Below are 21,771 nucleotides of genomic sequence, written 5' to 3'. Positions count from 1 at the left end.
TACAAGTGCCCCAGGTGTATTCACTCACTAAACCCTCACAGAAACCCTGTGGATCAACCCTGTGGAGAGCTGAGGCTCCGGGAGGCTGGAACCTGCCCAGGGTCCTCACAAACAGAACCCAGGCAATCTGACTCCAGACCCCATGCTTGTAACCATTAGAGTACAGAAAATACAAACAATGAAGTAAACAACACTTTTATTAACCAAGCATTTAGGTGAATTATGACTGCCTAGCATACAAGAAAATCAACTAGATAAACAAATCAAAAAAAGCAAGAAAATACATATTCAATATTAAGGTAAGTCCTTGTAATTGACCTTACTCCACTTCTTTGGAAAAGAACCAGCCTTACCACATCTCCGAAGATGTGCAGAATGCAGAATCCCAATATCAGACCCTTGCACATTAAAAAACTCTATCTTGGGAGATGAGCTTAAGAGTCTGAAATGTCTGGAGGCCAGAAAACTATAGCTGTTTGCCAATGTGCAACCAACACACTAAAGGCTTGTCAGCTAGGACTAGAGACTGTAAACAAATTCCTTTTCCACAGACCCTTCTTTCTCAAGAGAGTCACTTATTTCACAAGTTAAACTATTACAGTTAACAACAATTATGTCCACTTCAGAGACAGACACACTAAGTTCAAGTTTCATATAAGTTTTATGACATGTATCATAACATGCCTCTTAGGATGCTCCTATTGGAAGATCCCGAAACTTTTCTGCAAGCTAGAGTGTGAGACAGAGACCTAGGGGGACTAGAAATCCACAAGCACAGCCCCCCCAAATCAGTCCCCAAAGCACATACCCCCCAAAATAACGTCTGGGTGGGCAGAGGGGTGTACAGAGCCTGTGTGTGGCAGGCCTGCTCAGCTCCAAGGCAAAGAGACTCCCAGACATTCCCCAGAGCATCCCACTCTGTGGTTTGAAAACTTCCATTTGGACAGCATCCAGCCTTTTGGCTGGCAGGTCAAGGAGAAACTCCACACAGCATGAAATCAGACTGGAGAATTAGAGAAAGGTTATTATAGGCGGTGTTTCTCCTGATGAATCACCCCAAAAGACGTCAAACTGGGCCAGCCAGTGAGACTGCATCTGAGAGGCCAGGAGCCAGCAATCATAGCGAGTGTGCAGACAGGGTTTTCAGCCCTAGAAAAAGTCACAGATTCAGCACAGACGCTGTGATCAAAGTGGCAAGAGCAAGCCGTTGTTAAGAAAAGCCTGGCCAGAACTTGCCTCTTTTGTTCATTCTGTGACAAATACTCGTTAATCACTTACTACATGCCAGGTCCTGTTCCGGCATCTGACAATTCCCAGGTGAATAAGGCACATAGGTCCCTGTCCTCAAGAAGCTTATGTTCAAATTAGGAGACAAACAAATAAATAACCAAGTAAGAATATTTCTGATGGCAAATGGACATGCCTAAGGAGCCCTGGCCAGCTTCCTGGGGATCTAACTCAAGGTTGGGATAAAGCTTGAAGAGCCCAGAGCACCGAATAGTGGTCTAGGTCTTTGGAGATAAGAAGACTGTATACGATAATGTGTTAATTGAGTACGGCAGCAAGAACATGAACAAGTGAAGCTAGAGAGGACAATAAAACTTCTTGGCTGAAGTCACAAGGGCAATTTTATGGAAGAACTAGCATTTGGGTGGGGAAGAAGAAGAGGTGAGCTCAAGTGGAGGGGAAAAAAAGGTGCAGGCAGGTGGGCATATGAGGTGTATGTAACAGTGAGTGAGCACGGACTGTCAGTTGAAATGGCATAAGAAATATCCTGGATCAGGCAAGCTGCTACCCTAACTAACCAGAAGACAGCAGTGGTCCCCTCAGTCGAAGCTGCCTCCCATTTGGCCCTCCTCCAATCCACTCTCTGAACTTCGGAGGGACCACAGCAGTCTTCCAGTTAAAAACCTTCAATGGCTCCCCACTGTTCTCAGCCTAATGTCCAAACTCCTTAACATGATTTTTAAAAATTTACTTTTAGAGAGCAGGGAAGGGAGGGAGAAAGAAAGGGAGAGAAACACCAATGTGTACACCACAATGTGTTGCCTCTAGCACACCCCCAACTGGGGACCTGTCCCTCAACCTGGACTAGGAATCAAACTGACAAACTCTTGGTCTGTGGAACGATGCCAAACCAATGGAGACACACTGGTCAGGGCCCTTAACATGATTTACAAGGCACAGCAGGGCCTGGCCTCCGTGACTTCTCCTGCCTCACTGCTCTGCTCTAGGGTCCTACACCTCCTCCCACCCCTTCCTGAAGGACCTGAATCTCTCTCCTTCCAGCTTCTCAAAAGCTGTTTCCTCTGTCTGAGTATCTTCCCTTCAACCCTGCCCTGTCCCACCCTCCAACCCCTATCTGGTAATAACCATTCATCCTTTAGGTCTCCATTTAAATGGGTGTCTGAATACCAAAGATGCTCCTGACTCCCTAGCCTGGGTTGTAGGGCCCTCCTCTGTGCTCTCAAACTAGATGGGTGGGAACAGAGTCTAGAGCGCTGTGAAGGCCTGAAGAACTTAGACGTGACCTAGCAGGTGCCTTGGACTCACTATGCGTGATATGTTGAGTGGGATATTCTAAGAAAATGAAGCTGGCAATATTGTACCCCACGTTCTAAGAGTACCAGTGTTACCTTAGGCAAAGTGGAATATACCGAGGGTAGATAAGTGTTTGCCTGCTGGCATACATTCTCCATGTCTTTGGATAATAGCCCCTGATTTTCCCTTTCTCTCATTCTCTGTCCACTACCTTAGATGGAGCTGACACCACCCCAGCGCCAGGGAAAGACCAATCAGAGCACTCCACGTCCCCTGCCACAGTCACTAGCTCAGGAATGGGCATGACCCCAGGCTGGTCTATCGATACTCAATTCTAGACTTCTGCTGGCAATATTAAGAAAAGAAGCTCTTTTTTTTCCCAGGGATCGCTAAGCTAATACAACGTAAGCCTAGAACCTGCTGAGAATGACACTATTGCAGTAGAAAGCAGAGACAAGACCTGGAAAGAGGCAGATAGGAATAGCTTCATCTCAATACCTGGATTCAGCCATGACTTAGCCAGGACAGGCTGTTCAGTAACAGGAGCTAATCAGTTCCATTTGGGGCTTAAAACAATTCCATCTGGCTTTCTGTCACTTGCAACTAAGAATCCTGAGCCATACAAAAAGGTGATCAGAATTAAGGCAACCACCCAACACAAGAACAGAAAAGTTCCATCAGCTGTGACCTCACACACAGTTCCTGGTACAGGTGATGTTTCAGTAGCAAGCACACGACTCCTTCAATATAGGTTTCCCTTAGTGGTGGGCATCTGGCAGTCAATGTCACAGTCTCACCACTAGTCTGGGCAGTAAACCACCCCTGATGTGTAGCAAATAACCTCTTACTATTTCAATCTGCCTCAACTAAATCACAAACTTGATTCAGTAGACAAAAACCACAGGTACACAATTTTCCAAAAGTAAAACCCTGTCTACCAGGAAAATCCCTTTTCAGTTTGAAAGCTGGAAATGCTGCAAAGAACAATGTGGTTCAAAAAAGGGTTTCTAGCTCTCTGGTCTATCTTATCAATTCTTCTGTAAATCTCAAACTGTTCTTAAATAAAAGTCCATAAAATGGGGGGGGGGGCAGGGGGTGTTCCCAGATGCTTTGCATGCCCCTCGCCAAATTATCAATTCTAAATTCTTTTAAGTATCTTAATCTCTCCTCTCCACGTACACTGTGCCCTACATCAGGGCAAGAGTGTCTTAGGAACTGTCACTTGTCACTGGTAGGGTGACCAGATTGTACCAGTTGCCCAGGATGTTCCCCTTTTCAGCACTGAAAGTCCCATGTCCTGGGAAACCCCTCAGTTCCAGGCACACCGGGATGGCTGGTCATCCTATGTGTCAGATGAAGCCCAAGGCTTATTCTACCTCCAGTCTCGTATCCCACAGCTACCAGCCCCACATCCTACTGCCCCGCACAGTGACCCCTGATCGTCCTTGAAGACTCCACTCTGGCGTACCCTCCTCCAGAAAGCTTCCAAGAAGGTTCCTACAGAACCCTGGGCCTACAGTGACCCTAGTGCTTCTCACACTGCAGTCACTCACTGGCTCCATGGCTGTCTCTCCCATCAGCCTGTGAACTCCCCCAGGGAATGAGCTATTCTGTATCCCAAACCCACGATGTTTACTATCAGAGCCAAATGAAGATCATCACCATCATGGGGTAGGTACTAGCTGTTCACGGCACTCTTTTCCAAGTCACTTTGGGATCTTCTAAGGCTCACACCAGTAAGCAAACCACCAGGTTATTCAGGCAGGCTGTGATATGGATTAAGCAGATCGCCTGATCCAGGGCAGGCAGCTCAGGTTTCCAAAAAGCACCTGATCGATGGCCATGCAACCTAAACAATGTCCAGGGGCAGTTCCCGGGATACTTCCAAGGAACCTGAGAACCTTTACCGTTCCCCAGCTGGCAAGAGGATGAAGATGGCCCACTGGGCAGTGAGACTCAACCAAGTTGAAAGTCTTCCCAAACTGACTTATAAGGAAGCTTTATTCAAACATACAGTGTAATGACAGCAAGCACTAAAGTTAAATCCTGGCTTTGACACTTTTCAGCTGTTGTCATCTTGGGGCAAATGACTTAATTAACCTCTTTGAACTTTAGTTTCCACTTCTATAAAATGGAAACAACAATAGTTCTTATAAGTCATAGACTAGTGAGGACTAAAGGAAATAACACACAGGAAGTCCTTAGCAAGCACACAGCACAGAAAATGCATTTAATAAATATTAAAGTAATTTAAAAGGCCGAGAGTCGGGCAGTTAGGCAAGAGACTGCAGGTAACTGGGTGCTGGCAGGATGCCAACCATCCTCCCCTTCTCAACCACATCCACCCACACTCTACATTCCTGAAATCCTCAAGCCTCTCTCCGGTCCAACTGACCTCCCATTTAAGAATCCTGCTTCCCTACATACCCCACTTTTTGTCCTACGCCTCTTTCTTCCCCATATCTTCTCTCACTACCACCCTCTAAAACCATTCCTCACAATGTAATGAGCCCTCCTGTCTCCCACTGTCTGCGACCCACAAACATTTATTAAATGCATGGTCCCTGCTAGAAAGGACAAAGCTGAGAGGCAGAGCACCGTCACCCCCAGCCAAATGAGAAGCCCCCATCTAACTACCTTCCCATCAATCCTTTCCATGGGCCCCTGTCTTCCTCCTATTGTTCCCCTCTCCCCTCTCCATCCTTTTTTCTTCCCATCAGTAATCTTGGGAACTCCCTCTGTAAATCAGCCTATTTCTCACCACCAAAGGCTTGCCTACTCCCCCAACCAACTCCCTCCCTCCACTATATTTTCCTCTCCGAAGTTATTCCCTCCTCAAAGGTCTCTATTTTCCACCATTACCACCACCACCCCAAAAACTCCTAGGTTCTGCCTGCAGGCTCTGCATTTCTCCCCAGTTCATTCATTTTTTTTTCATTCTTTAGGTATCCATTGAGCTCCTACTGTGTGCCAGGTTACAGCGCTAGATTCTGAGATACGACTATGAGCAAAACAATCAGATGAGTAAACAAGCAAACAAACAAAAAACCCATATAGGACAGATGCAGCTAGTGGAGATGCACTGAATGAAATCGAGAGAAAAATGGAAAGGAACTGGGGTTGGGAAAGCACTTTAGGTGGTGTGGTCTGGGAAGGCCTGGCCTGGCTGATAAACACAGCTGCCACTACTGGTCACCAACTGTGTAAAAGACACTGGATCGATCTCTTTCCATGCATGACATTACTGAATCCTTGCACAATGTTCACAGTACCCATTTGCAGATGGGGAACCCGAGGCTCAAAGAGGTTAAGTAATTTGTCCAAGGTCACACACCCATTAAGTGGTGAAATCAGGACTTGAATGCACATCTGACTGCTGCACTCCTGCCTCCCAGCACCCTTTGCAACCTGTCCTCCCTAGAGCTCTATTTCTGATAGTCCCTCTTAGACACCACCCCCCCCCAATAGTTTGCTTTTAGTTACTATCCTTTATTGAGTACCTTTATGTACTTCCATTTTTATGTGCATTCTCTTACCAAACCCTTAAGCCAATCTTGGGAAGCAGGTGCTGTCACAATATCCGTTTTCCAACTGAGAAAACCAAGGTCCAACTTCTCACACCTAGATTCGAACCCAGATCTGTCTGACTCCAGAATCCAGACCTCTGACCTCTAAACTGTCCGGATTAAGAAGCACCACCCCGGGAAGCTTGGTGGCCAAGACCTGCCCTCGGCAAGAACAAAGTCTGTGTTCGTAAACTGAAATCTCCCTTACTTTATAGATGGGATACTGAGACACCGAGAAGCTAAGCGACTTGCCCAAGGTCACACAGCGAGGAGGGACGGAGTCAGGGTTCGAAACCAGGCACCCTGACTCCAGAGCCCTAGCTCTTAACCACCGTACAGCCTTTCCCCAGCGCCTCTCTCAGCCCCCCACCTCCGCTCTCACACCTCCCAGCGACCCCGTCGCGGGTCTATGCACCCCCATCCCAGTATCCAGCCCCAAGGCCTCCCACCTCGGCCCCCAACATACTCACTTGAGGTGGTCCAAGGAGTGGATGTTGCGGGAAGACTTGCCATGGCCCCCGCCCACCCAGCTCCGCGAGCGGCCAAACATGTCGGCGGCCCCGGCCGGTCCCTCGCCTCACGGTCTCATGCCTCAGCGGCCCAGCGACCAGGAGCCCGCGACCACAGCACAAGCCGCGGAGGTGATGAAGGGACCGCCAACCACCTTCTTCCCCGACCCACAGCCCCGCACTGACATTCAGCCGGAACCGGCCGTTCGACCGTCGCGCTTTACGGCCGCCACCATGAGGAACGCTGGGAAATGAAGTTCACTGGCGAGGCCCCAATGGACAGGACTGCGAACCAACTACAAGGGCAGGCACGCCTTCCACAACTGAGAGCCTGCGGCGGAACAAGAGGAGGAGAGTGCGCTGGATGGGCGGGAACGGGAAATTTGTGCGAGGAACCCAGAGAAGGAAATCGGGGAAGTAGGGTGAATAAAAGTAACAGCAGTATTAACAATTATTATCTTATGATAAGAGTAGCTATTGCATAGTGTATACCACGTGCCACCATCCTAAGCGCTTACATATACATAATTATTTAATTCTAACAACCCTACGACGTGGGTACCATTATTATTGATTCCCATTCAGGGAAACTGAATCACAGAGGGGTTGACTTGCCCAAGGTCATGCAGTTAGTAAGTGACAGAATTAGTGTTAAAAACCAGGCTCCCTTATTTTTGTGCCCCAATAAACTATCAAACCCATAATGGCCTTCTTTGTCCTCACCACCTTTTTCTTTTCTACTTCAATTAATATACATATGGAAAGGTCCTCAAGCAGCAGTGTACCAAAACTGAACACCCTGTACTTTCAGAAGATTCCTCTGGTCTTCAATCCCAAATCCATGCCATTTCCAAAACTACCACATTAAAAAAAAAAAAAAAAAAAGGAAACACTCAACTTCCTATATGAACCAAGAATATGTATCTAAATTTATCTTCTGGATAAGTAGTGAGAAGCTCCATGGAGGTAAGATGACTCTGTTCATCATTCATTCATGTCTTTCTATACCTCATAGACAACTAAGGCCTATTTTGTATAACCTACTGTGCTCAGGACAGAATTGGACCAGGGGCCAATGTTTTCCCCAATGCCTAGTACAAGGCTTGGTGCTAATAGGTGGTCAACAAACATTGGCAGAGTGAATGAATAACTGAAGGTTGTTTCACCTTCTGCAGTTGGAGAAATGGAGACCAGTGGAGGGTTAATGGTTTGCTCTGTAATTCATCTAAAGGGGTAAGAAACAGTCACGGAGAAAAAAGGACAAGTTCTGCCCTGCAGGTACAGGTAGGTGGATCAAGTTCCAGGGTCCCTCCTTTTCTCTGTGCCTTGGTTTTCTCATCCATAAAAAGGGAGAAATATATTACACTGCCCTGTGTGGTTCCACTTATGCCACAGGTGGCAAACATAAGGCCCGAGGGCCGAATTCGGCCCTCCACCTTGTTTTATCTAGCAGCAGCACTGAGCTCTCGCTTAACTGTTAAGGAGTAGTTACATTTATACACTCCTAAAATTACATTCGGCCCTCTGAAGGCAACTGCAAGGCTGACGTGGCCCCCTGATTCAGCAACACATGTAAAGCACCCAGCTCAGTGTGCCTGAGATTTAAAGTTTTATTGAACTGCTTTAGAAGGCCCTGTGAGCAAGATCAGTCTGCCAAAGGAAGTACCAGGGTTCCCCATTAGAAGGGGATTCACTTTTCTGTGTACTTCTTGGTTGAATGTTTGACCACATGCATTATTGTTGTTTTTAAACATACAACGTACAAAGAAACAAGAAGCAATCCTACTGGCTAAAGGTCTGGCCTGCCTGGGAATTTCTTTACTTAGGTGTCCCTGAACTCTATGATGCAGAACCGTCACCCATAGGTAGATCTTCAAACAGCCAGAATTTGAATTTGAAAATGAAGGGGGCACTGGCTGATCATCCCCACCATAAAACATTGGCATTTTGGGAAGTCTAAGATTTTCACTATTAAATTGCAGCACCCTTCCCCTACCTCGCCTCTTTTCTCATCTGGTAAACTGAGTCCCAAAAAAGGATGGCGCCATATTTAAGTCTAGCAAGTCACAGAAGGAGCTGGCGATTTCCTTCAGCTTCTGTCGCCTTGGGATACATCTAGATTTGAATTGTGTTGGTTTTTTTCCACTCCCTCTACTCCATAGGGTATTCGCAGAACGAAGTGTAATTGAGATCAGGGCGGAGTCCAGAACCCGGAAAGCAACTCAGAGGCCAGCGTCTGTAGGGACACAGCTAAGAAGTACCCGCCCCCAGACTACTCGGACCAATGAGCGCGGGTGTTGCGAAGGCCAATGAGCGCGGGCAGGGGCTATCGGCCAATGAGAACGGGGCACTCCAGAGGCGGAGCTCGGAACGCTACCAGCGGGACGACGCGGCGGCTGCAGTCATGGTCGCTGATCCTGCGGCGGCGCAAATGGGGCTCGAGGAACTGCCGGGTCGACCTGGAGAGGCTGCCTCCGGGACTGGCCCTGGACGCTGAGCCGCGGTGGGGTCCCCACCAGAGCTGCGAGGGCCCGTAATTGAGAGTGGGCGCATCGGAGGAGCGGGACAACCACTGTAGGGGGTCCCGCCGCTCATCCCCGGGGGTCACCGCTGGGGCCCAGCGCCGCCTCGGTCGAGCCCAGGGCGCCCCTGGATGGCTGAGCTTCCCTGTCGCTGGCCGCCCGGGCGCCACAGCAGCTGAGCTCGCTGGGATCCCCGGGCCGCTGCCGCCCTCGCGGTCCCCTGCATGCCCGGCGCCCGGGTCGCAGCCCACCTGGACGCGTTGGGTCCCCTGGTCCCCTACGTGCCACCGCCGCTCCTGCCCTCTATGTTCTACGTGGGCCTGTTCTTCGTCAATGTGCTGATCCTATACTACGCCTTCCTCATGGAGTACATCGTCCTCAACGTGGGCCTCGTCTTCCTGCCCGAAGACATGGACCAGGCACTTGTGGACCTCGGCGTGCTCTCTGACCCCGGCTCGGGCCTCTATGATGCAGAGTCGGAGCTCGACGTCTTTGATGGTTACTTGGAATAGGTCTCACTCCCCCACCTCTTCCCACCCACCCCCTACGACCTGCAACCTTCCGCCCGCACCCGCCGTCCAGATCATGCCACTGCTGCTGGTTGAGGGCACCGTCTGGCCAGGGATGGGACCTCCAGGACAAGGTCCTCTCCGGCCTCCGAGGCCTGTAAGTGCCCTCTCTGCTCGGGATGAGGACGGGTTGGGGCGCTGGTGAGGAAGAGGGAGGTATCCCCAAGCAGGACACACACCCCTCCCTCGAGGCTTCTGATTCATTGCTCTGTCCACCTCCTCCAGATCTATTTGGATGCCAGAAATGACTGGACTCTTCTTAGGCCCTTAGTTGGAGTTGAAAAGCTTCCCCTAAGGAAGGTGACAGCTGTTGAGGAGGGGAAGGGAGGCAGGGCCTGAGTAGCTTTTGGATTAGCCAAGGTACCAACTTCCAGAGTTTGGGGCTGGGGAGGGGCACCTTTGTACCCCGATCCATTTGTGGCAGAGTTATCAGCTCCTCCCCCTATCCTCAGCCTGGCTCAGTGATGACCTTGGTTGTTTGAGGATTCACTCACTAGTCCTAGAAGGATAAAGACTTGGGAGTGTCACAAAATATAGGAAGCCAGGCAGTGATCACCCGTGGGGACTGAGAGCAAGGGCTCCTGGTTGAGGCTGTAAGAGGAGAATCCTTCAGCAAAGAACCCTGTACTCCTTCCGCTTTGGGTTTGCTGCTGTTTTGGAGTCAGGTTTCAGGGTGCCCCAGCTCAGCAGTTCTGCAGTTGGAATCTGCAGGGGCTGCCAGTTTCATGGGCTGCCTTCATAGCAGGCAAGCTGGGGGCGGGTGCTGGGGCTGGCTTTGCCTGCAGTGTTTGCAAGTCCTCAAGGGGCTCTTGGGCCAGCAGAAGAAACTATAGGATCATTGCACTGAGGTGTTAAAGTCCTGCCTCTGGGCTGCAAGCAGGAAGCTGTGTCCAGCCCCACCTGTGTGTTGGTGGGGGAGAAATGAAAATCCAGAAAGGAGAAAGACTTGGCCAAAGTAACACATCAACAAAGAAAGGCTAAATAAATAAAGAACGAAAAGGAAACAAACAAACAAAATAGAAAAAGAGAGGAAGAAGGAAGACAGGCAGCTGGACTGGAAGGGAGCGACACAGGCAAACTGTTGGGTCAGGTGAGGGTTCCCAGGGCATGCAGGAACTCCTTGGCTGGAGCCCCTCGGCTGGCCAGCATTCGTGTGTCATTAGGCACAGGGCTTGAATGCCAGTGGAAGGGGGATACTTAAGAGTTGAGCAAGGGCTTCTTTTGGAAAACAGACACTAATGCCACTCTCCCCAAGCGGGCTGAATTAACACCTCCCCTCTGTTGCCTTTCTAAGCCAAGATGACCATAGTCAGAGGGTGATTCAAGGTGGGGCTGGACCTACTGCCAGTAGTGCTGGGGGTCAGGGGCTCCCCTGAGGGGTTAATAGTGAGAGTTCTTTGAAGAAAGCTTCATTTGAGCTACACTGTGTAACTATCCAGTCTGCCTGCCTTCCATCCATTCATCCTATTGGTTCCTTTACTGAACAAAAGTTTACTGAGTACCTACTGTGGCTGGTGGACGAACACAGTGACAAGGCAGACTTATCCCCAGCTTTCCTGGAACTTGGTGAGACAGACAGGCAGGTCCCTAAACAAGATAATCAGATTTTTTTTTGAGAGTTATGAAGGCAGGTAAGGACATGGGTGTCCCTATTGTGTTCACTGCTATTTCCTCAGCACTTAGAATAGTGCCTAGCATCTAATAGATGCTCAATAAATGTCTGTTGAATAAGTGACACAGAAGAATAGAGATGGGCTGCTTCAGATAGGGAGGTCAGAGAGGGCCCTTCTGAGGAGATGACATATTTGAGGTGAGCCTTCAATTGATAGGAGCCAGACATGAAGACCTGGCGAAGAGCAATCCAGGCAGAGGACTCCTGGTGCCAAGGCTGTCTGTCGGGTGGGAGAGCGTTGGTTCTTCAGTCTGCTGAGAGGAGGCTATTGTGGCTGGAGAGCAGCCCCAGGAGAGGTCAGTGGGGTGGGTGGGGGCCACAGCCATGAGCAGTGGGAAGCCATCAGCAGGTTTTATTTAAGTAGGGGATGATGGCTTTGGCGATTGTGGGAAGAATGGGCTACAGGGGCAGGTGTCAAAGCAGGGAAACCAGTTAGGAGCTGTTCAGTTGTACGAGCCAGGGGTGACCGAGGCTTGGATAAGGCAAGGTTAGTAAAGATGGAGAAACACGAACAGACCAAGAACACCTTTTCAGTGTAGAACCTATGGAATCCATTCAAAACCTATAGTGAATGTTGATCATCTGCCGTGCCTGGTTCCAGGCCTTTTTTGTATTCACTTATTCAGTCATTCAACAAATGTTAGTCCTGCCTACTCTTCTGCCAGGCCCGGTATTGGGCTTTGGTGATCCCAAGATGAATCCCTGCCCCCAAGCCAAGTGCTTGACTTTCAGAGAGTGTAATTTGGTGAAGACCGTCTTATTTTATCTCTTCACCACATCAGCAGAAACACTTCCCTTTCCAAGTGAAAACATTGGCATACTCTAATCCAAAAACTGAAGCCCAAGTGTTTGACATACTTTGCAGCAAACGCTGTTTGAGCAGAAACACAGGAAGTGTGTCTCAGGGACACCCTGGCAAAGCTTTTAAAATGACAGGGCTAGACCCTGGGAAGTAGGGAGGTCTGGGGCTGTTAGGAAATACTCGTGCCTGGAGAAATGGTGGAAGCCACACACAGCATTACTTCTTCCTCACTCCCAAATCCAAACACCAACGTGGTTTTGGCCCCAAGGATTGGGGAAGCCCAGACTCGGGGAGTGGAGGGGTGGGTAGAAGCAGGAAAAGCCTTTGGGAAAGACTAGAGATGATCTGACTGCACCTCATCTCCAGGCCCCTTTCCCTAAGCAGAGGAACACCAGTGGTCAAATTTTGTTCTTTCTCACGCATTCTCACATAGACACAGACTCGTGAAACGTTGACTAAGGGTGGGGGTGTGCCAGGCAGTGGGGACGAGGGTGGATATCAAGATCAAAAGATGCATTCACTTTTGCTCCCTCTCTCTCTTTTGCCTTGTTGTACCCACATAATTCAGTCCTCGAACATTTGTTGAGAACTTGTTAAGGAGGCAGTGTTAGCATCAAATACCCCAGATTCAGATGCCCCAGGTTTGAATTTTAATCCTGTGACTTTGGGCATGCTATGTGACTCCCTGTGTGTCAGATTCTTCTATAAAGCAGAGATAATGAAAGTCCACCTCCTCATGGGGATTAAATGAGAGATATGTGAAGGTCCTAGACCTTCCTGTGTATAGTAAGTGACATATTAAAATTAACCACTACTATCATGTAATAGAAAGTGTATGCACTTAGGCCCTTATGAGTGTATAAACCTGCACATTGATATTTATATCCCATGATGAGCAAAAGAGGACTGGCTGGCTGAGTGACGGGTGGATCCAGGTCCAAACTACTGGGACAGACTTCTCACTCTGCCTTCTAGGCCTGGGACCATCTGGAGGCCTTGTGCATTGCACTGTGGCCTCCAAAGGCCACCAGATCTGGGGCCCTGTAGAGCCACAGCTTTGTGGTTTTACTAGAGTCTTAATCATTGCCCAGAAGCAAGGAGTGGGGAATCAGGAGCTCTCTCCTTCCCAGGAGAAAGGGTTACTTCAGCTAGCCTGGGAGCTGGGGAGAGTCCTCACGTCCTAGCAGTTCTGGTGTGGAGGGAGCTCAGCCGGATTGGTTTCTCCTGGTTCCCGATGAAAGCTGATGATGCCTGCCAGCCCTCTCTTGGCACAGAGGTAGAGCTGTGGGAGAGGGGCCTCACTGCCTGGGAGTGGAGAGACTGGAGAATGCAGCTGCCAGAGTCAGCGTCAGCCTGGAGGAGCTCAGATTAGCTACCCTGGAGGAGCTAGGGGTAACCAGACTCAGCAGTCAACTTATTACAGGCTTGCTACAGTTACTCCTTCCTGATCTACCTGTCCTGCTCCCTCATGCCAATCTGTAGCCTATGCCATCAGCAGAATACACAGGAAGCCGGGCACATTGCCACTCTGCTTAGAAACCCAAACCTTTTTTGGGGCATGGTCATGATAGATTCAGGTCCTGGGAGATAGCCCAGGCAACCAGTGGAGCTCCAGCCAGGGATTCGGTCTGATGGGGAAACCAGGTGGGAAGTTGAGACTGTCATCCAGGCAAGAGACAGGCAAAGACGAGAGGAGGCATGTGTACCCCTAGGCCTGCTGACTCACCAATTCTGTCCTGACATAAGGCTTACCTGGAAGGGCACTGTCCACTGGGTACATTGGTTCTGGCTGCCCCTTGGGACAGAAAAGACCCCAATATGTGTCTCAAGTCAGCTGAGATGCCAGAGGTCCACTCCCTTGGTTCTGAGTGATGCAAACGAGACTTCTTCCAAGGTGCAGCCTCACAGGCCTTGTGTCTGTTTGTTAAACTAAGAAATTAAGGGCTCGTCTGAACTTGACTATTAGTATCCCTGGTTAATATGCTGACTTTCCCTCCTTGGCTTTGGAAGCCTAGTTTGTTTTGGGGAAACCAAGATCACAATAAAAAGACAGGTTTGGGAAACCCAACTCACAAATAAAGAAACTGAGGCCCAGAAAGCGGGGATGAGGGCCAAGGGAACAAAGCTGAGTAAGAGCTGAGCCCCCCCACCCAGTGTTGGGGATATGTTGGGGGGGCCTCTAGGGAGAGGCTCTGACCCTTGTCCTTGGAGTACTACCAGCTCTGCCAGGCCTGCCTCCCGCACGCTCCTTCCTTTTTTTCTGAGTTTTTTAAAAAACAAAACTTGAAATTTACAATTATACAAAAGTCATAAGAAGAGACAAAGAATTTCCATACACTCTCCACCCAAATTCACCGATTGTACTGATTAACATGTTGCCACATTTGCTCATGTATGCAATATGTGCTCACTGTGTATGTACCTGTATGTGTATACACACATGCCTGTATAATTATTTTGAAAACAGATTGCAGATATCATGTTCCTTTACTCCTAAATATTTCAGTGTGAATATCCTTAGGACAAGGACCTTCACTTACAACCACAGTACAATTGTCAAATCAGCAAATTTAACACTGACACAATCTTAGAATCTAATTTGCCTTTGTTCAAATTTCATGAATTGTCCCAATAGTGTCCTTTCACAAGAAAAAGGGGGTAATGTTGAGGTACAGGATCCAATCCCAGACCAGCCCTTGCAGGCTCATGAGTTAGTGGCCGCTTCTCTTGTGCCCCCTGCACCCTGGAACAGCTCCCCGGTCTGTCTGTTGTCTTTCACATTTGTGAAGAATACAAGTCTGGTATTTTGTAGAATGTCTCATTTCGGGTTTGTCTGATGCTTCTTCTTGAGATTAGATTCAGGTGATGCATTTTTGTCGGGAATACCACAGAGAGGTGAGTGCACGTTTTTTCTGAGTGCATCGTAGCAGAAGACATGTGACACCTGTCCTGCCCCATTGCTGATGACGTTAACTGTGATCACTTGGCTAAGGTAGTGTCTGCCGGTTCTTTCCACTATAAAGTTATTATTTCTCCCTTTATAATTTATAGTTGGTGATTAAGTCTACTAGTTTTAGTGCTTCATTTTTTAAAAACATTTTTCGTGTGAAAAATGTTTTTAAAGAATGTTTATGTTGCCCTGGCTGGTGTGGCTCATTTGGTTGGAGTGTCATTCTGTACATTGAAAGGTTATAGGATCAACCTCCGGTCAGAGCATATGCCTGGGTTGTGGGTTCGAGCCCTGGTCACAGCATGTACAAGAGGCAACCCATCGATGTTTTTCTCTCTTTCTCTTCTCTGTCCAAAACCAATGAAAAAATGCCCTTGGGTGAGGATTTTAAAAAAACAATGTTTATGTCACTAAAAGGAGGAAACCAGCCTCACTGGGCATGAATTAAAACAGTAAGTGCCAAAGTCACTAACTTCTAGCCAAATACTAAAGCCCACTAAAGGTGCAGGGCCTCTGCCCTGCTCTTTGTTAAAAGGGCAGATTAGACGCTGTCCGGTGATAAAGATTCTCCAACTCCAGGTGGAAATTTCTCCTCAAAGTAATCGTAAAGACTGACTGAGTACCAAAATGAATTGCTTGCTTGCTTCGTGGGACTTGGCATTATTCAAGGCCATCTCCATATAGTCTGTGAAATTGTGACTTAGAAGCTTTGCAGTCAGATTTGGGTTTAAGTCCCAGCTCCACCAACACATTGGACAAGTGACCTCACCTCCTTGGGCCTCAGTTTCCTTCTCTGTAAACCGGGGATGGTAATATCTGCTGAAGGGCTTGTGCACAGTAGATGAGCTGCTGAAGGAAGGATACATAGTTGCTTCTTAGTAAGCGATGCTGTCGGTGCTGATGGTGTATGAGACCCAGAGGGGGCTTAGCTCAGGAAGCCTTCCCCTTTCCTTGGCTCCCTTGTTCTTCTTGGGGGGCCAGTTACCAAGGAGGGTGTGTCTGTGTGGGCAACCTTTGTACCAGCCCAAGGCCGATGACACTGGTGCCCTTTAGCCCTCATCCCTTGCCCCAGTCTTGGGCATGGCTGGGTTCTAGTTCCAATTACCTCTGGGAGGGACAGGCTTCGTTCTTGGGATTCCTTCCTGGCAGGGGACTGTGCTGGGTGTTTAAAAATAAGTGCCTCTCCCACATCTCCATAGCTTCCCCTGAGCGTCACCCCATGAAACAGGCAGGGCAGGGCTCATTTGCTCCATTATGCAGAGAAGATCACTGAGGCTTGGGAAGGTCAGTGACTCGCCTTAGCTGCCCAGCTATCCGGAGGCTGGGCCTCCCAGCCACACTACCAGTGCTTCCCCAGTGAGGTTGTCTGTCAGGGGTCCTGGGAGGCAGTAACTGCCCTGGAGGAGAGCGCCATCTGCCTCTCAGTGCTCTGCCACCTCTATGGCACTTGCTGCTTTTCCCTTTTGACCAGAGAAACCAGGCCCAGGCTTGCCTTTGCAGGCCAGGGGTATCTAGCTAGAACTCATTGGTTCATTTCCATAGTGTTTGTTTTTAGAGTTGCCTTATGTTTATGACAAATGATACCATTTTTTATTCATGATAATGGCATAAAGGTTCCTTTTAAAAATTTGGAGTTAAAGAAGAGGTGTATTGATTGGAAATGCTAAATAAAGAGCAGTACAGGTGGTTCTTGGATGTGGCGAGACTCATGAAGGTGTTGGAAGTGCTGCCCTACAGAAGCCCTTTGGGCCTTGGCTGGCGTAGCTCAGTGGATTGAGCGCAGGCCTGCGAACCAAAGGGTCACTGGTTTGATTCCTAGTCAGGGCACATGCCTGAGTTGCAGGCCAGGCCCCTAGTAGGGGACATGCAACAGGCAACCACACATTGACACTTCTCTCCCTCTCTTTCTCCTCCTCTTCCCCTCTCCCTAAAAATAAAATCTTAAAAAAAAAAAAGGCCTCATGGAATCTTCACCAACACGAAAAGAAACATGTTTTGATGAAGAATCTTCACAAAACCCATGGCAGATGAGTGTCATTTATGAACCAGAATCTGCATTTGAGAACCTGGTCTGTATTTCTCCAGAACACTGGCTTCCATCAGATACCCGACCCAGGCAGACAGGCAGCTTCTCCTTTCTTGTCCCCTCCTGGCCACGTACTGGTCACCTAGACACAGCAGAGGCCCCCCTGCTGCACAGCCTGTCACAGAGACCGCAGTGGAGACATGAGGCAAATATATCCGGATGACGTCTGTGGTGATGTTGCCACTTTAATTGATTGTCTGGTACTTGGACAAAGAGAAACAAGTAATGGGTTCCAGCAGGTGGGGTCTTTGGAGGAGGAGAGGAGCCAGCGTGAACCCGTGCCTCCTGTGTGCTAGGTATGCCAGGTGGTCCACCCACACGATTTCATGTAATGCTCACCACAAACAGCCTGGTGAGGTAGGCACTGCTGTTTTCCTGTCAGATGAGGGAACAGGCCCAGAGAGATTAGGTGACTTGCCTGAGGTTACACAGCTAGTAGGAAGGGGCAGCTGGAATTACCCAGACAGGCCAGTTCCAGACCTTGCCCTGGCTCCCCCAGGAAAATAGGACAGTGGGACAGCTGAACTATTGAAAGGGCCCCTTTTAGCAAGTCCAGAGCATCACCCCACCAGCACCTTTAAGATACATGGGCCATTTTCTCACTTCATCCCAATCCTCTGCAGAGGCATCAAGTTGGGTCATTGCTGCTTAAAATGAATTAAGTGTCCAACGGTCATTCCAATGACAAACCAGTCAGCCACTCACTCCCTCTGTCCAGCTCAAGAATGGCCTAGAATAAAGCTATAGTCCCAGAAAGAAAGAAAAAGCCAATGGCTAATGAATTGTCTCATGTTCTAATGATGCTAGATACTTCCTTGGATTCTATAAGCTGCAGCCCCAGAATGCTTTTCAGCTAGGGCTTCTGATGCCGTGGAGGAAAGAGATGGACCTAAGATGCTGAGAAGAATTAAGACTTTGGGGTCAGGCCACAGAGGTTGAAATTCTGGCTCTGCTGTGTGGCTTTGCACAATTCACTTAGAACCTCTCTGAGTCCCATTTGAAATTCAGGAATGATGGTCCTTGCCCCACACCCCAACCCCAGGTTGTTCTGAAGAATAATTGAGTTAAAGCAGATAATATAAGGTGAGTGTAACGTGCTTGATCAATGTCAGCTGTCGCTCTCATTCTGGGGTTTGCTGTGAGATCAGACTTGCAAGACAGGAACGAGGGGGTTGGTCTTTAACAGCTGCTGTGAGTGGCCCAGATGAGAGGTCCTTGGGCATCCTCTAGCCATGGATGCAGGGACCTGGAACAAAGTCTGTGCTCAACCTGCTGTGTGACTTAGGGCAGGCAGGTCACTGCCCTCTCAGGGCCCCTTTATTCTCTGGAGTGAGTGGGACCTACTTGGATCAAGATCTCCCAAACTTCACACGACACCATCAACAATTTTTGTCCTATCGACCTATTGCCTGAACTATTATTTACGTAGCTATTTTCTTTAAACTGGCTCTTTACATTTTTCAAGTGGAATTAATGTTCTGAGAAGAAAGGAGCTTTACATTACTTCCAGAAATGGAAATTGGCATCACTTGCTATAAATAGAAAGTGACCTTAGAGATAAACACTGAAAACGGAAGAGCTAGTGAATTCCTGCTGGAGCCTGCACCTGCAAGGCCCAGAGCGCATCCAGCCGGAGGTTACCCTGACTGACGTGCATCTGGGACTTGATGCCCTTTGTTGTCACAAGGACTGGGAGAGGAGTGAGTCTGTTTCATGGGATGATTCTGTGTTTTCTAACACTCCGTCCACAGAAGTCCCATACAGGCTCAAGTATGACCCCCTGCCTTAGAGATGGCTTCAGTGAGCCCCAGGAAGGGTGAGTCTGAGTAAGGAATTCTGCTCCAGGTCCACGGACACCAGGGCTTTCAGGAGCACCACTGACCCCGCAGGAGCCCCCGAGGTTATGGTACAGGAGGGAGGTCAGCAGAAAGGATACCCGTGAACCCCTCTCCAGAGGGCTGAGCTCTCTGATGCTCTCTTGCTGTTGTCCCAGCTCCCCCTCCTGCCTGCCAGGTCTAGTGGGGAGGTGGGATGGCACCAAAGGATTCCTACCAGAGTTACCTACCGGGGATGTCATGAGTGGAAGCGGGGAAAGTCTGAGCAGTGGGAGGATAAGTTCCTAGCTGGCCTTTGGGAGATAAGTCTGGCAGAGGACACAAGAAACTCGAGCGACTTGGCTGCTGCTAACCTCTCCCCCCCACCCATGCCAAATTACAAGAGGTTCCAGGACCTGTGCCCTGGTCACCTGCCCTCTACCAGGCATGCCTTTTTCCCCCCAATATTTTATTTATTTATTTTTAGAGAGAGGGGAAGGGAGGGAGAAAAAGAGGAACAGAAACATTGATTGGTTGCTTCTTATGTGCACCCTGACCAGGGACCAAACCGACATCCCAGGTATGTGCCCAGACCAGCAATTGAACTGGCAACCTTTTGCTTTGCGGGATGACACCCAACCAACTCAGCCACACTGGACAGGGCCCAGGCGGGTTTTTTTGTGCACAGCCTTCCCCAACTCTGAGCTTCATTCATCCCCTGTGCATCCTCCTACTGTCAGGTATATTACCTCGGCCTAAAATTGCTCACTATATTGTGTGTCAGAGGCAGGGTCTGCACTCCTCATAGGGTCCCCAAGGCCAGCGCAGGACCTGGCACACAGGAGGGATGAGGTTTTTGTAGTGTTTAAGGTCTCCAGGGGGACAAAGCCCTGGAGAGGTGGGCATCCTTAGACCCTCTCTTAGTGTCTCTTCCTGTAAAATGGAGGCATAATAGTATATTAATTCCTGAGGTTGTTAGGAGGGTGGAATGAAATCACCTGCGTAAGGCTCCATCTCAGGCATGCTCTACTGGGAGCAGATTCTGGGATAAAGACCCAAGTGCAAGTTTGTTTGGGAGGCAATCCTAGAACTACGTGCAGCTTGCACCTGCAGGAGATGCATGGTTCTCAGTGGAGGCAGTTCCACCCCTTTGAGTGGTCTTTGGGAATGGAGCCAGGGCGCATTTTTAGTTGTCATTGTACCTGGAATGCTGTTAGCAGTTCGTTGTCAGTGGCCAGGGATGCTCCTAACGTCCTGCAATGCCGACAGCCCTCCAACACTGGAGAATCATCCTCCCCCAAATGTCAATAGCGCCCTGATGAACGAGGCATGATGGGTGTTTAAACAGAAGTTTCTGTGATTGATGCTTGATGATGTTTACAGAAGGAATGGTCTGAGCTGGCAAAGATGAGACTTAAAGATGGGAGTATGAGACATTTCAGACATACTGGTACCGGCTATACGGAGAGAGGAAGAAGGGCACGGGGAGTGGGGGCCTGTGAGGGGACTGGCAGGGGATGGGGGGATGCCATGTCCTGGGAGGCGGAGCCAAGTGGGGCTACTGAGCAGTTTGGCTTTGGCCCAGGTTCCCTCTAGGCTGCAAAGCATTTTCCAGGCAAGGTGGGAGGTGATGCCAAACCCTGCACGCTACCCAGAGCTTGCTCAGCTGCCCTGGAGCTCAAGTCAGCGGGCAGACCTTTGGGTGACTCCTCCATGGGCTGCCCTCCTCCCAGGTACCAGGGTCCCCTCCCCTCCTTCCCAATAATGAACAGTCCTTCCTTTCCCATGTTAAATTGCTCTGGTTCTTCAGCCCAGGATCCTTAGAAATCAGGCAAATTCATTGAAAAGAGTTTTTAATAAAAGTCATTGGAAAACACCCCTGGCCTAAGTCTGGGGCTTCTGGTGGTTCCCTGACTGGGAGGGATGGAAGGAAGACTTCCCCGGCCTGGCCTGAGCCTCCTGAGGCCTGGTGGACGGGTCCAGATCCCCATCGAGTGGGTGGCAGTAGGTGCTTCCATGTTGGTGACACCCTTTTTTCTCTCTTGTTAGGCCTGTTCCCTTCAAAAGTTCTGTGCCAACAGAGAGGTTCCCATCCAGACCCAGGATGGTGGGATGGAGAGGTTGAGACTGAATGACAAGGTTGGGAAGACATTTGTCCCCCTCCCCAAAGGGAGAAGTTGGGGATGTCTGAAGACCTTACCCACCTGCAGCATTGCACAAATGGCCTTGCCTTGGCTCTGACCTTTCGCAGTTGCGATGGATGTTTACAGGAACCTAGCCAGCGTATGCCTCCCTGCTCTTTAACCCTCACTGCACCTGCTTTCCCCACTTAACGTTCAAGAGAACACTTCAAACCACGGACACAGACAGGAAAGCGACAGTCAACTCCAGCTGATGCCTGGAGCCCTGTGCCCGACTGGGTTCGGCCCAGGCTGATCTTGGATGCTGCAGCTATTTCAGGGAGTGACTCAAGAGGAAGAGACAAGGAATGTGTCTGGGGCTAAAGGTGGGGTTTTGACTTATTCATTTCAGGTTGCTGCTTCATTCAATTGCCAGAACTGATCCATCGTGGCAGGAGAAGGCCATGTTGCTCCTCTGGCCAGAAATATTTTTAGAAAATGTGAGTGGTATGAATACTGGACTTTGATAAACCTGTAAAAGCAATACTTAGGAGGCTAATTTCTTTCAATTAAAAAAAATGTATGCAACTTCAACACCTGGGGACCTGCTTTTCTTTTTA

At 49.2% G+C, this 21,771-nt stretch overlaps 2 protein-coding genes across 7 annotated transcripts in view; one reads left to right on the top strand and one right to left on the bottom strand.

The window, feature by feature from the left end:
• Window positions 1–6,838, bottom strand: part of CLEC16A (C-type lectin domain containing 16A) — a 227,540-nt gene extending 220,702 nt beyond the window's left edge. For 2 of the 6 annotated variants that reach the window (XM_053929204.1, XM_053929207.1), the window contains exon 1: window positions 6,578–6,838. In XM_053929204.1, the coding sequence (XP_053785179.1) occupies window positions 6,578–6,657 (80 nt within the window). In that variant the 5' untranslated portion in view covers window positions 6,658–6,838. The remainder of the gene's footprint in view (window positions 1–6,577) is intronic. The other 4 variants (XM_024571677.4, XM_053929205.2, XM_045204616.3 and 1 more) reach the window with 3 other exon arrangements.
• Window positions 6,839–8,985: 2,147 nt separating this feature from the next.
• DEXI (Dexi homolog) lies at window positions 8,986–21,745 on the top strand. The gene is made up of 2 exons (XM_024571566.3): window positions 8,986–9,804; window positions 21,081–21,745. The coding sequence occupies exon 1, from the start codon at window positions 9,363–9,365 to the stop codon at window positions 9,648–9,650; it is 288 nt and encodes a 95-aa protein (XP_024427334.1). The 5' UTR covers window positions 8,986–9,362; the 3' UTR covers window positions 9,651–9,804; window positions 21,081–21,745.
• The last annotated feature ends 26 nt before the right edge of the window (window positions 21,746–21,771 follow it).

The sequence above is a fragment of the Desmodus rotundus genome, chromosome 1 (assembly GCF_022682495.2).
Source record: "Desmodus rotundus isolate HL8 chromosome 1, HLdesRot8A.1, whole genome shotgun sequence".
NCBI classification, from domain to species: Eukaryota; Metazoa; Chordata; class Mammalia; order Chiroptera; family Phyllostomidae; genus Desmodus; species Desmodus rotundus.
The sequence above is the reverse complement of the archived record's forward strand: the minus strand, read 5'-3'. Positions and strand labels throughout refer to the sequence as shown.